This window comes from Tyto alba, unplaced genomic scaffold (genome assembly GCF_018691265.1).
Source record: "Tyto alba isolate M040663 unplaced genomic scaffold, T.alba_DEE_v4.0 Super-Scaffold_9, whole genome shotgun sequence".
Classification (NCBI taxonomy): Eukaryota; Metazoa; Chordata; class Aves; order Strigiformes; family Tytonidae; genus Tyto; species Tyto alba.
This window is the reverse complement of record NW_024881330.1, coordinates 29653373-29668498: the sequence shown is the minus strand read 5'-3', so window position 1 is coordinate 29668498 and position 15126 is coordinate 29653373. Positions and strand designations below refer to the sequence as shown.

The 15126-nt window shown below is 40.8% G+C and overlaps 1 protein-coding gene across 1 annotated transcript; it reads left to right on the top strand.

Moving 5' to 3' along the window:
* Positions 1–607: 607 nt before the first annotated feature.
* On the top strand, positions 608–13739 carry LOC104358810 (carbonic anhydrase 3-like). The gene is made up of 7 exons (XM_042786306.1): positions 608–706; positions 796–993; positions 4072–4190; positions 6166–6258; positions 8131–8196; positions 10058–10213; positions 11428–13739. Exons 1-7 carry the CDS (start codon positions 670–672, stop codon positions 11545–11547), a joined length of 789 nt encoding a protein of 262 aa, XP_042642240.1. The 5' UTR covers positions 608–669; the 3' UTR covers positions 11548–13739.
* Positions 13740–15126: the final 1387 nt, after the last annotated feature.

Here is a 15126-nt window from a genome sequence, read left to right as displayed (position 1 = left end):
GGAATGGCCTCATTTGGGGCTGGCAGAGGCCAGCTTTGCATATCGGCACGGGTTTGAGGGCTGTGAGATACCCTTTCGGGCTGTGAGATACCCTTTCGGGCTGTGAGATACCCTTTCGGGCTGATACAGTGTCGGGCTCAGCCCGAGCCTGGCTCCGCGTCCACGCCTGTGCTGTGGGCTGTGGGCTGTGGGCTGCGGGCTGTGGGCTGAGGGCTGTGGGCTGCGGGCTGAGGGCTGTGGGGCGCTCCCGCCATTTCTGCCGCAGTCTCGGCACCTCCACCACCCGCCCGCCCCGTCCCGCCCTGTCCCCTCAGGGCGGTGCAGCCCTCTCCTCCCCACGCCCGGGGCAGGGCTGAGGCTTGCCCTGCGGGAGCGGGAGGAAGGGAGCCGCGGGATCCCGCCGTCATCCCTCTGCCTCCTCCCGGAGGGGCGAGAAAATGGCTCTCCCCGCCCCCGCGGCCCCCCCACCGCCCCCCCCCACCCCCCGCCCGCCTCGCAGCCTCCCGCCGCCGCCCTCCCCCTGCCCACCCCTCAGGGGAGGACGCGGTGCCGAGGCGGTCTATAAAAAGCCCCCCGGGGCGGGAGGGAAGGAGGGTGGGAGGGGAGGAGGGCAGCGCGCCGTCGGAGCCGCCGCGGAGGGTGAGGGACGGGGGCGCGGGCAGCGGCACCATGGCCCAGTCCGTGTGGGGCTACGACAGCGACAACGGTGAGTGGGGCTGCCGGGCCGCCGGGCAGGCCGGGGCTGAGCCGGGGCGACATTTCCTTGCCTTTCCCCCCCCCGCCCCCTCCTTCCAGGACCCGAGCACTGGCATGAAAACTACCCCATGGCCAAGGGGGACAAGCAGTCGCCCATTGAGATCAACAGCAAAGACGTGCAGCACGACAATTCTCTCGGCCCTTGGCACGCCAGTTACGATCCCGGGGCTGCGAAAACCATCCTGAACAACGGGCGCACCTGCCGGGTCGTCTTCGACGACACTTTTGATCGATCAGGTCGGTTTTGGGGTTTGGCTTTGGGGGGGGGGGTGTTAGGAATTGAGATGTGCAAGGTGCTGGGAGTCAAAACGCATCCTGTGGTACCTGGCCTACAGAGGCTGGCAGAGAAAAGTCAGCTGGGTAGGTAAAAAAGGTGCTCCTGGAGTTTATTCTGGTGGATCCAGCCATGTTTATGTCCACTGTAGGTGGGACAGGGAGGCTGTAGCTGCAGGGGCACCCCTGAAATAGAGAGTCATCTGGAAGGTGGACTTCTCCCCACATCACCTCCTTCAAGGTGGACATTGTATCCTCAGCTCTTGTGTGAGGAGGGAGAGTGTCACCCAGGGGGGTTTAGTGAGCGCTCCGAGGCACTTCGTATACACATTAACTCGTGTGTCTACCAACTGTGGTCTTGGTTTCTTCTGTCTGTATGGGAAGTCTGAAGAGCCTTCACAGCCTGAAAAAGCTATGAAAATGGCATTTATGAAAATAACATTTCATAGCATCTGGAAATCTATGAAATGGCTTTGTTACTTATTTGGGAGAGAGCAGTCTCTAATCTCCAAGTTAAATTGTTCAAAACTTGATTCCAGAGCTGTATCAGCTCTGAATGTAGTCAGGCAGTGCCAGTCAAAATGAATAATAAATTCACAGTCCCATATAATGCAAAGACATCTCAGGAGCATGCAGTATTGATCACTCCTTTATCAAGAAAGAAAGCAATCTAATTAATGGAAAACAGGGTTGTTTTCCACTGTATTTTCCTGCATCTGCTTTGATGGCATTTGTATTGGGATTTTGTTCTTAGTAAGCTATATAATTAATGAAATATATCTGCGATACATTGAAAGATCACCATCTCTCTTGTTTATCTTGATGAGCTCATCGTTTCCTTGGACACCTTTATTTACCATTACACAGCTACCTGTTATTGTTCCACGTCTTGCAGTTGGAATCTAAGCTATTTAGGACAGGGATCATCTCTTTGTTATGTTTTTGTATGGTGCTTTAGTATTTATTACCACAGTTTCTACACAGTGGCCTCAGACAAACCATCAGTTGCACTTCTGTTATAACACGGAATGCTCTTCCACAAGCGCTGCATAAACTCAGTGCCATGACTCAAAGCATGGGTGGTAAATTTGTTACGAACCTTTTCACATGGCGGTTCTGCTCTGTCTTTGCAGCTTCCTAAAGGCTGAAATGTTTAGACAGAGGCTGCTCAAAATCGTGTCTGCCCAGGGAACTGTATTGGAGAAAGACCCAGATTTAGCCAGGCAGAGTGCAGCCTTTGGTGCAGTCCCTCCTCTGAATCACCTCCCCGCTGTTCCCTCCCTGCCTTTCCCCTCCCCATCATCTCTGTTGTTCCTCTGGACACCCAGTGTGTACATTTGCTTTGTGCTGCTGTTACGAACTTTCTGCAGGCTGCTGGACAGTAGTTTAGGGCTCAAGCCTTTCACAGGGATGTGTCTGATTGCAATCACATACAACGTTTGACAGCTCTGAAGAACCACATGAGAAAGCATTTCATAAACGTTACCTTCATTTGTTGTCTTCTGTGGTGGCAGCAGCTGATGATAAGTAATAGTCACACTGGAAAAAGAAATCTAGCTTAAAGACAGCTTTTGATCTAATCACATGGAAAATTCTGAATGATAAAAATATCTATTTTTGTGCTAGAGAGATCAACATACCATTATGAAGTGCTCTTTCCAAGTGCTTCACAGTACTTGAGCTCTGGAAAGGGCCACTTGTAACAAACTACTGCTAAATGAGTTTCCAACTCTGATAGTGATTTAACTTGTAAATGTAGGTAGATCACACAAATTCAGCTCCTGAAAGTTCCCACCTCCCATTGATTTCAGTGTGAAATGGCAGGCAAATACTTGTGAAGATTTGGGCCTTAGAGTCTATGTCTTATTTTTACTACACTGAAAAGTGAAACAACAACAACAACAACAATAATAATAATATAATAATAATAATAACAATAGAACCTGCATGTCTAAAACTCAGCACAGTACTTTGTTTCTGCCCCCCCAATAGCTGTGACACCTACCACCTAAAAAGATAAACTGCAAAGTTAAACCTCCTGCTCTGTGTAGGTATTCCAACACATATGATATCAAGAAATAATTTGAGACCATTGAGCACAAGAGGATTTAAATATTATTTCCATGTTAACTTTGAACTTCAAAGCTATTTGTAGAAGTTCAAACTTGAATGCTATTTAAATAAGTTCTTCTGGCACTGCAGTTGTGAACTGCATTATCAGCTTTCTGTGTAAGGAAACACATCTCATTCCTGCCTTAGGTAATGAATAAAAAATGTATTTGAGATCTTACCCTCTAAGCAGTCCCTGTTCAAAAGAATCCCCAAACTGAAAGAGCAGGTGTGGTGCTTTGAAAGTCAGAATTGGTGTAAACTGTCAGAACTGATGCATGGTCAGCATTATTTGGCTAACGTCAGAAATAATAGCATCTTAATTTGTTTCACTGGTGGAAATGTTACATGTGGACTATAGGTTTTGATTGCTCAGGAACGCTTTTCTAACTCATTTGACCTAAACTCTTTGCTCTTCCCTCACTTTCAAGAAATAGATTTTTTTTTTTTTTATTAGAAGCATCAAACTGTGCTGTAGCCACTGTTTAGTTGTCTGAACTGTGAAAGGTACACCAGTCATGGACTAGAGGTACACTTCAGAGCACCTTTGGGTTAATTTCACCATCCTATCCCCAGCCATTTCACAGCAGACCATTTTCTTGAGAAAAATCAGCTGTGAATGCCTTCCTCTTTCCACATCAGGAACTATAGCGTGTCCACTTGCCAAGAGAAAAGGGGCTTGTTGGGCTTCTGGGGTTTGGCTCTGTGCTTGACTCACAGAAGGTTCCACAGTTTTCACATCAAACAGGACTCTTCCTGAGCGGTAACAGGATCCAGCCCCAATCTTGTAAACTGGTGAGTGTCGTGACCCCCCCACTGCAATCAACTCGATTTACAAGAGGTACTCCACACTTTTAAAGTCTGGGGCCCTGTTCAGTAAACGTGTCTGTCAGCGTTTTGTAGGCTAGTGTTGATGTAGGTTATCAATTGCAGTGCTGAGAGGTGGGCCGCTCACGGGAGCCTACAGGCTGCGTCAGCTTCACTTGCACTGGGGTTCCTCTGATGACCATGGCTCTGAGCATGTTATAGATGGGGTGAAATATGCAGCAGAGGTAGGACCTATTTTAAGTAGTAGTATCCAGTACTAACTGGAATTTGTCTGATTGTGCATCTGAACAGATTAACCATTCTCCCTTTTGCAAGTATTTATGTTTTTTTTCTCTAAAAGCTATGAAACTTGTGAGTATTCGCCGGCATGCAGTGGGCCAGATTGCATCTGCCAACAAATGTATCTTTGCAAGTGTATACTAACATGGAGTTTGCTTCTTCAAGCAAGAGTTTTTGCTGGTATTTTAGAACATATTAAAAATATTTGAGAAAAAATGATCTGTTATTTCCAAATAAGAAGATCTGTTTTCTGCTGATTTTTTTGGGCTTTTGCCATTTCTGATTCAAGCCATAGCTTGAATTACTAAGCTAGTTTCAGAAAGCATTACTAATAAGTATAAAAACTCTCTAAAAGCACATTTGATAAACTGACATTCAAATTAGATCCACCTTAAAACTGATGCAGAGTGGTAAAGAGTATCTTCTAGTTTCTGAACATCTGTGCTTTAAAATCTCTGTGTTTATTTTTGGAAACTGGTAAACAGATGTTTGAAGGTTTGTTTTTTTTTTTTTTAATGTAAACTACTGCACTATTGTGTCCAAATTTGCTAAAATTAATGGCTGCTGTAGGCCCTGAAGACTTCTTCAGGTGATTAATATAAATGAATTTGCTATGGATACTAGTGAATTACTAGCAAACGTTACCTCCTTCCTCCGTCTTATTTGAAAATAGGCTCAAAATATATGCCTATGCCCACAAAAACTCTGCAGTAGTTTTCCTGCCTTCCACCTATACCCTCAAGGAGCAGAGCTTACAGGGGCTCTGCCCACCTGTCATAGGAGAAAATTTGGGCAGGTATTTTGCAGGGTCAGCATGCACAAACATTGCAGAGATGACTGTGGGTGATGGTTTGTTTGTTTGTTTTTTTTCTTCCATTCCTTAGCCACAACCAAACTGTGCTAGTGTTCTACTTTCTGTGGCTGACTAGGCAGACAAATTCTGCTTCCTCATGTTATTTCTTCATTAGTTCAAGCACATATTTTTTACTTTGTTTTTGTTTTGCACTCAGGTATTTATTGACAGGAGAAGAAAACTTGGCATGTATGAAGTCTTGATAGAATGCAACCAAAGACATATGGCTGCTCCACCTTTATCCTTAGCAATGATATCCATATCCTCAAGAGAAAAGAAGAAGAGCACAATACATTAACATATACTCAGGGAAAATTATTTTGTTGTTATTTTAAATAATTGTTACTGTGCTTAAAAAAAATGTTAAAAATTTGCATTCAAAATGTGCATCAGACTTCTGGTTTTCTTGTATGGTGCTATGTTTCAGACACTACTTATTTTGAGATTCTACACTGTTGGTTGCAGCATTTGTAGCTATATGCAGGAGCCAGAGATTTTCTGGAAGGAGATGTAAAAACTTGAAATATATCCTGAAAATACAGCATTGTTGAAAGTAGAAATGAGAAAGAAATGTCAGGTTATTATCTCCACTCCTTTCCAGTACAATGTGCCGAGAGTAGTAAAAGATACAAAACAGTAACATATGTACTACTTACAACCCAGTGTAAATCCTTAAGCTGTTATCTGCATAACATGAAGATCTAAATACCTACTTGTGATGACGTGCATGTCAGTAGGTGCTTTATGCACTGCATGTGTGCATGTCACGTGCTTGGGATAAACTGTTTATAAGTGAATTGTCTGATTAATTTTTAAATGTATTGTGTGGTAAACTCCATTTTCTTTCTTTTATGCTTCAGTTAAATGCAGAGTGATGCTTTATAGAAAGTGTGAGTGTATGGAAGCATGGGAACAGGAATAGGAAATACTTATGTATAATTTTCCTTTTCACATCCATTCCTTTACTTACTCTGTACTGCAAACTTTTCTTAATTTAATGTAAAAGCTTGTAAGATGTGCTGCTGTCCATTGCTTGCATTTATAACTGACGTTTCATTGATTTTTAGTTACATATGGTACACTGGAATCCAAAACATGGTAATTTTGCTGGAGCTCTGAAACAACCCGATGGTGTGGCTGTTGTGGGCATTTTTCTGAAAGTAAGTGACAAATATTCCAACTTTATAATTTTCTGTATTTTTCATCTTTCTCTAGTGCCAGGGGAAAAAAGTTCCCATCGTTTTTCCCTGCACTGTATCATTTTACAGGAAAACATTCAAAGCGATGCACAGACTGAAGTCACACATGTCCTTGGGCCCTCCAGATTCCATGCACTAACCCGTTCAGAGCCGACTTCTGACACCATTCGTGATACCAGTGGCACATATCATGGGTGGTATTGAACAAGAGACACACAACTTCAAGCCTGGGACACTTGCTAACTTTGTCCCTGGTAGCTGACCAGCTCTTTGCTGTGGTGTGTACTGAGTGAGGAGGACAGTCTGCATAGGAAGAGTGTTTCCTCCTGCCCTTTGTCTGCTAGCAGGTATTGTATCTGCCTGTCAGCAAGGTTATGTTGACTGATTCCCTTCCTTGGTCTCTTGCTGATCCCCACATAAGCTGGGAATCAAAAGGAGTTCAACGAACCTGCTCCAAAAAGAAAGAACTGACAGTGCAAGAAGTTCACTGAACATTTTAACCTTGAAATACAGCGGCTTCATAACAGAATAATACTCTACTGATATTTTCCAACTGATTTTTTTATAAACTTAACAGAAAGAAAGCAATCCTAATATCAAATCTGCATGTGGTCTAGGACACTGAGAAACGATAACAGGCAGACAGTGTATCTGATAGTGATAAATTACGCAAACTCCAGCTATGTGGCTGTCATTTTACCTGCAGGTGGGCATTTCAGCGTGAACGCCGTGTCAGTGAATATCACTCCTTTTATTGTTTTATCACTAGTAAGCTGCATTTGTGCAAGCAACAGCAAGTGGATGTAATTAGTTTTGCCACAGTGTCCCTGGACAGGCTAGATCAAATGTAATTTTGGTTCTGTTACACCATGAGCCAGCCTGACCTTTTTTCTTGTGGTTAGTTTAAACCGAAGCTCAGCACCTGTCCAGATTCTCCCCTATGAAATCGTCCTTCAATTATTATTCCTGTCATTTCTTTTGGTTAAAGCTTTATCTTGTAAAACACAACTTACAAAGTATAACATTGTGTTCTTATTAACCATGCTAAGGTCAGCTAAAAGGTCTAGAAAAGTAAGTAGTATCACTATATCTTCTCTGGCCTTCTTTCCCTGTTTACTTCTTGCTCTTCAGCATAGGAGCTGTTGTTTTGCTCTGGGTTTGTCATGTTCCATGGCTAGGGTTTTGGATATTGCTAAACCAGAGATTGAATTATCTCCTGAAGAATTGAATTTAATCCATTTTGGAACAAAACATGACAATAGCAGCATGTCTTATGCATACTATCTTTACTCTTCTGGGATGCAGAGCCATGTCAAAGCTTTTGGAGGTGCTGAACATCATGAACATAAGCAATAAAGTGACCCTGTAGCTTGGGGAGGTCATGACATGAATCTTATCATATGTCTTATATCAAGTCTGATCTGACTGCGTATGTGCTGCAAAATGTTTGAAGTGTCTGCAGGAACTCCAGCTCTTCAGACTATCAACACTTTACTGAGTGCTTTTATGTCCCACAGTGGTTGTGGGTTGATTTCAAACCAGGAGCCAGGGGCTGGGGCCTGGAGGGTGTAGATGACACTGTCTGAGTGCACAGCTTGCTCCTCAGACAGTGAGAGATGCCTTGTACAGTCTTTCAATCCATTTTTAAATTTCAAAGCCAGTTACTTGAGTCTGATATTCCGGATGTTATTTTAACACACATAATTTTGTACCAGTCCGTACCGGATACTCTGAGAGTACTGCTGCCTAACTTGACAGATGGGATGTACTGAATTTCTTTCAAATACTGTGGAACATGATGAAAAAATACAGTTCTTGTGCATTGCATTGCAGGTCGGAAAAACTCCCAAGCCAGAGATTAAGAGAATTCTTCAACAAATTGATAACATTAAGACCAAGGTATCAATATAATTTTTGTGATATAATGTGGTTGAAAAGCAGCAGAAGCAGAAATAAGTTCAGATTCACCCTTTTTGACATCATTCTGATACCTAACAGTAGCACCAGAGGTGATACATTGGGATGTGGAGCGGGACACTTTCTCTTACTTAAGTAAACATATACCTCCTCACTCCTGTAAGTGTTGTTGTATAGGATTTTGTATCACTCCTTGAATGCACAATTGATAGTCTTACTGATAGTGGTCTGTAAAATTATGATAGTGTGGAAATATGAAGAAGAAATGAAAAGCTTTTTGAATTTGAGGACATCAGAGGCCAAAACAAATGCATATATTTGAGTCAGAAATTTAGCTTGCCTGAAGTGAGAAGAAACTAGTAGGAATGATAGAGCAAGCTCCAAGTCAGTGTAAGGGAGATTAAAAACTTTATTAGTTTTAAAATGGAACAGAATTAATTTATAAAAGGGATTACGTGGTAGTTTGTGCACCAGTCCTAGGTTCTGGCTTCCTATGATACTAGCACACATAGCACTGCAAACATATTCTAAACTGTTTTCCGGTTTAATTAATGCTCTAATGACCAAAGTCCATACCTGCTGCATAGCTACAACTGTAGAAGGGAGTTCTTTGCAGAGAATTGTAATACTGCATCTATTGTTACTTAACATTATTATTTAACATAAACCTAACCTCTAGGTATGCATTAGTAATTCTAATTCATGATAAACTTTATGATTCTAATGATGCTAAAAGAAAAGTCCCTTCTTTATTTGATATTGAAACACCACCAGATCCTCAGGACTGAATTTTACAAATTTTATAACCATTTTCTTCCAAATTTAGCAAATTTCTTACATTTAATTTATGTATGTATGTACTGCCATTTATATACAGGTCTGAGCCTGATATCTGTTCTCACTTAGAGTCTTACTAATTTTATTTTTTTAACCTTTTCTTAGTCTTCGGATACAATGCAGTTCTTTCTTCTGAGAGAACTGAAGGTCATTTTTTTTTGCCCTACCCATCGCTCCCCCCTCTGTGTCAATGATATCTGTCTTGATGCAGATTCAGCTTTCTCTCATAATCCCTGTAGCATTTTTTTGCTATTTATTTGCTTTCCAGAACTGCATCCTAAATACCAGTAGAAAACTGAACTTTCTTGTTTAGTTCTTGTCACCCTGAGGGGACAAGGAAGTCTCATCAGTCCTGTGCAGATATTCTCTCGAGTATCCTATTCAGTGGAAAAGAAAAACTTCTCAGGAAATGTTTGGTGTCTGCTGTTCCCCCTTGTCTGGTGATAATCACCCTTAGTTGTAAGACATTTAGGATCCAGTATTCTTCCAGGAAATATTTAAGTTTTTTAAAATTAAGTGTAATAATGACAGCAAAAAGGTTGAGAGTGTCACCATGACAATGTAATTAAAGCACAGTTTTGGGAGGAGAGAGATGTAGATTTAAATTCCTTCAGATAGAGGAGAAGACTGTAATGTAACTGGGATAAATGCCTGGCCACTGTTCTGTTGGATAAAAACGGTACCAGTACGTGCAGTGCCACAGCCTTTAACTTTTATCCCAAGTGACCCAAAATAAAATTTTGATAATTCCAGCATAGAAAAATGTAACAATTAATTTGCTTTGTCCCGCACAATTCAGTTTGTAATTTATTTTAATTTATTTACGAAATCAAAATGTCAGTTATTATTAATTGCAGGGCAAATGCTTGCCAAGAAGAAAAGGAGATTGATCTCTTGCATGAATCTTGATATTTAATTGCTTCCCTTATAATAACATAGATACTGGTGTCTTTTAAGACGCATATCCCTAGAGTTACTGCAGAGAATTATTTTTTGTTTCTCTAAGGGGAAAGAGGCTCCTTTTCAGCACTTTGACCCTTCAATTCTTTTCCCCAAATCTCGGGACTACTGGACCTACCATGGTTCGTTCACTACACCCCCCTGCGAGGAGTGCATCACTTGGATTCTCTTGAGGGAGCCGATTGAAGTCAGCTCAGACCAGGTAAACTCCAGCTAGTTCTGCTACTCCTTTACCAGTTCTAAACAGTGTCTCAATATGTCAGCATGATGATTTGCAAGCCCTGTGTTACCTTGCACTTTTTGATAAGGAAAGCTTTAGCTGAGTACTGTGAGAAATTGCCGGCAGAATGAATAGTTGAAATGGACTGTACAACTGACCTTGAGAATCAGGCTCTCTTCCTACACACCTCCTGGAATAGCTTCAGCAGAGGTATTCTTGGGATCCTGAAAACCTGCCTAAGCAAAAGTGCTTCTGAACCACAAAATTCAGCCATCACATCAGCCTCAGTTCATTGTCTGTGCTTCAGCATTAAGTGGCAAGTGAGACTAATAGCTAGCTGGTTTCCCAGTTGAAGAAATTGCTGGTCCAGATCTTGACTTCATAAAAGCTGCCGGTGAGAAGGATCAATCTAGCTAGAACATTCAAACCTGAATGTTAATACAAATTAATGTACCAATTGTGATCATATGGCTCAAGTGTGCATTTACACAGGAAAAAGAATAGAGAGCCAGTCTGGATAAGGTGACCTTCTTTTTATTTCTTGCGTTAAAACTTTTGCTTATTTATACTATTTTCTGCTTCAGCAGTATAAGTCAGGGTATAGCCTTTTTACTGATCTGGCTGTTCTCAAAACAGATTTATTTTGCATTCTGATGAAAGGGTGACAATTAACAAAGCAACACTGAATTTAAATTAATTTGGAGAACTACAGCTAAGTGATGAATTCATGACTGAACTTTGTCATCCAGTTGGCATACATTTCTCTGCCTTACAGAACAAAATAATGAACTTCTGCAGAGCAGCTTTTTCTATGAGAGTACCCTGCATAGACTTAGATGTGCATCCTCCTTCATGGATAGCCATATTCTCACGTGTGATTTGACTGCAGTCCAGCTCCAGCAGGGTCACAGGAGGCTCCTTCTCTTATCCCACACTGTGAGTGTGGGTCAGGGAAAAATCCAAAAGAAGCCCAGGCAAGGATCAGGTGATGCACTATTCTGTGGATGAAAAGTATAAAGATCCACAGAAACAGTGCTAGCTGTTGGGCTGCAGTGATGTCTACCAATAATCTCTACCGTTATGGTTGTCATTATATATGAAAATTCTTTTTCTGTCTCAGAGTTTGTTCTAGGCATCAAGGTCCACACTGCTTCCAGGTGAATTCACATGGACACTGTAATTTTTCTTCCCTGCAGATGGCACAGCTCCGTAGCCTTTCCAAGAATGGTGAGAACGAACCTGTGAACCCACTGGTTGATAACTGGCGCCCACTTCAGCCTGTGAAGGGCAGGATTGTGAGAGCCTCATTCAAGTGAAGTCTCAAGTCTCACTGCTGAACCTGAGTGAGAAAATCCCTGCATCCCGAAGTGTAGTTAGTTTTTGCTGTCTACTGCTTTTCCTCTGGATCCAGATCTGTGTTTCTCAGCTTGAAATTCTGAGTGGTAAAACTGAATCTGATTTTGAAAGCAGAAAAAATACAGTATGCAAATACTAACCTTAATAAGAAAATGTGAGATATACGTTATTCTTGACCACAAATGCATCAGCATTTGTGATAGTGTCACTTCTCTGCCATGTGGTCTTGGAATAATAATGGGCTCAGTTTCAATATTTAAAATTAATTTTAAAGGAAATGTAGTAAAGGCAGAAAAATGAACCAGTAGTTCAGGAAAGCAGAAATAATAGTGGGTCAACATTACATGAACAGGTGGTAAGATGCCTGTTCCTACAGAATCTCTAGTAGTGATCTTCCTCAGATATCCCACCTCCAGTGCAAACATCCTAAGAATAATTTAATCTTTAACATACCAGATTTTTCCTTCCCTCTCTGGTTCATAATTTGTTATCCAAGAATGGATTAGTATTCTGGGGATACAATCAGGCATACTCAGCTCCTGTGTGTGAAGGAAAAAAGATACCTTGCTGTCATTTCAGTATTTGCTGTCTTTGCCAGGTCCTGCTGTAGCCCATCAATCTTTTCTTTCACTGCTGCTGTTACCTCACCCATCCAGCTGTAGAGTGCTGCTGGTATCACCGTGCCTTGTAGTTAGTATAGCAGCTTTAGTGTTGCTGAGGGGAAGTGCCTTTCTTCTGATGCTCTGACTACGTTACCTCCCAGGATGATGGATTTTTAGTTTTGATGATCTGCCTGTTTTTTTTTTTTTTAATTATTATTATTTTTGACATCTTTGCATATTAATAATTTCATCTATTAGGGATTTTGTTGCATATGGAGAGGGTCTTTTTGGATGACTCGTGTCATTTGTCTTCCCCACTTACTGAAAAAAGCCAGGTTAAGTCACCTAAGTGTTAGTTTACTGTGACTCTGTGTAGTTAGAGACTTTAGGTGGAGTCTGTTAGCTCTGTTGCTTTCTGGGGAGACACATCAGCTCGCACATACAATCTGAGCAAGGAATCACTGGCAGACAGAAACTTGTAAATCATCTTCCCCAGTCCTTGGTCATGTAAACTTTATCATTTCAGCATGCTTCCTAAACGGCGTAACATGAGTACCATGTAGGTCAAACCCACATGCAGACTATGTGAGTAAAGATCTGCCATGTAATACTATCAGGGTGATTACTCAGTATTGTGCATACAGGAGGTTGGATGGTCAAAGGTGGTGCGTAAAGCCTCCTACAAATGAAGCTTCTGGATTCTCTGTATCCTCTAACTCATCAGTAGGTGGCAGAGGGCATTCTTCTGGAGATTCTGCCACAAACATGTTCACAGCAACATTTGTAAGGGATATGTCCAAGTCTGGAAGAAGCAGGGTTACAAATGGCTAGAATAGGCATTCCCCAGTTCTCCTTCACTATTTCACTTTCCACCTTTACTAGAAGAATGGTGCTCCAACAGGGAAGTAATGAATGGGCAACATTGGACAAATTCTGCTGTTATTACCAGCACAATTCAGTGAGAATTCAGGAATGAAACAGAGGCAGAGTTTGATGCTTTGTATTCATTTAGAAAAGATCAAAGAATCGCCAAATTCCCATTGAGATTTAACATTTCAGTTTATTAGAAGTGTATTTTGCTTAGTATAAAGCAGTTTCATTTTAAAATACAAGTTTGTGCCAGCAGAAACTAAAGTATTGATTGAATCCCATTTACAAATCTTTTGGCATTGGCATCTTATCAGAAGATCAGTTTTTGATATTACGAGTGCAGCACTTGCAATGGTACTGGTTTTAAGAGTCTCTTAGATCTTCTTTAAACTCCTGAATCTGTACATCATCTCAACACATAAAAATGTTTCTACAGAAAGTTCATTAGTAACATTTTTTTCTACTGTACTATGTCTTACATGTAAAATTTCTTCTAATATCCATATGCAGTTGATATTGGTGTTGAGAAAATTTCAGCACAAATAACTGAGACAAGAGTTTGAGTCTTTCTACTTAAAAGCCATTGACTGTGATGTTTTAATCTCCTGTTATTGGGGCCTGCACTTGAAATAACAGCTTTTGTGTCTTCAGAGAACCAATAAATTGACTTACCTAAAAAACTGGTTTCTGTTTTTATTTCTAATGCTGAGTGATGACTGAAAGTAACAAGCACTTAGTAGAAAACCTTGCTACTCTTTTCTTTGGTACGTATGCTTGTAATACAAGGGTGGACAGACACTAGTAGTTGCCTTTTTAGCTGTTGGAGTTTAGGTTAATATCTCATCCTGCTTTCTGTGTATCCAACCAAAAAGATCCTCAAAAATGTGAGACATCAAATAGTGTCACTAGTTTTCTGTTGTCAGGTACAAAAAAGTATTTATTTCTTGCCTGCAGACAAGCATGCTCTTACATCTTTCCATAATTTATACATTCATGTCTGATCTTGAGTATCACTCACTTGGGTTTGAATTTTGGTTTCTTGCAAGAATCACATGATCAGTTAGATGAAGTGTTGCATCATTCTGAAATTTCTTAGTTAATATATATGTTTTAAGCACACAAATTAAACTTGTTAAAGTGAAATCACATCTTAATTGTCTGCAAAATCAGATACTGAGTGTATGTTGCTTTATTTGCATGTTCACTGTTTTTGAAAGGCAGAACAGGCAGACATAGTAGCTCTAACAGCAAACACATGCTTTGTTTGCACAAAGGAAAATAGAGTCCAAAATTTATATTACTCCCTCATGCACTTGCTCTGACTCCATTCTGTCTTCAAATTATTACTACACAAAAGCATCAACCTCACTGCAAATACGCTTTACACTTTTGCTTTTCTCTTGAAGAATAAAGTGTATGTAGTTTTGCTCGACGTGCCTTTCTCTCTTTGGTGAATAGTGTAGCTTAGTATTGATTATCTCAGTAACAAACTAAAAATACGTTACATGGACTATAATCCTGCTGCCTCATCTATCTTAAATAGGGAAAAAAACCTCTGGACACTGATGAGTTAAAAAGTAAAAATTGCCCTAATCAGTGTAGTGTGCTAAGTCCTCCATTACTTTAATGTATACAATGTATATATTAATTTCAGCAGGGCAGGAAATGATTGAAATGAATTACCACCTAATAGGTTTTGACCCTCCTGGTTTCCCACACCTCACAGAAACAATTAATAGAAAATTAAAAGCTTATTCCTACAGCTTCAAAGGTTTTTTATTAACTGAAACAAGTTCTCCACCAACTGTGGCCATCTTTCAGTTGGGTGTAAATTTGTAACTGAACGGTGAATTCCTGGTATGACCCTCAGTATACAACCAGCTATGGTTATGCATTTCTACTACAAAATGTAGAGAATATACATTATTTTTACTGTATCTCAAAGAAAGACTTCTGGATCTGCTTGCTGGTGTTTATCTGCTGAGTAATCAGAGTTAAAGAATGTTTATATTTTCATTGAGTTTAGCAAAATAAAACAATATCTGTTTCTTTCTGAGCCATTTTGTC

Coding starts and splice junctions, on each gene's coding strand:
- LOC104358810 (XM_042786306.1), top strand. CDS start 670: ATGGCCCAGTCCGTGTGGGGCTACGACAGCGACAACG. Junction 4,191..6,165: donor GGGTGAAATATGCAGCAGAG/GTAGGACCTATT, acceptor ATTGATTTTTAG/TTACATATGGTACACTGGAA. Junction 10,214..11,427: donor TTGAAGTCAGCTCAGACCAG/GTAAACTCCAGC, acceptor TCTTCCCTGCAG/ATGGCACAGCTCCGTAGCCT.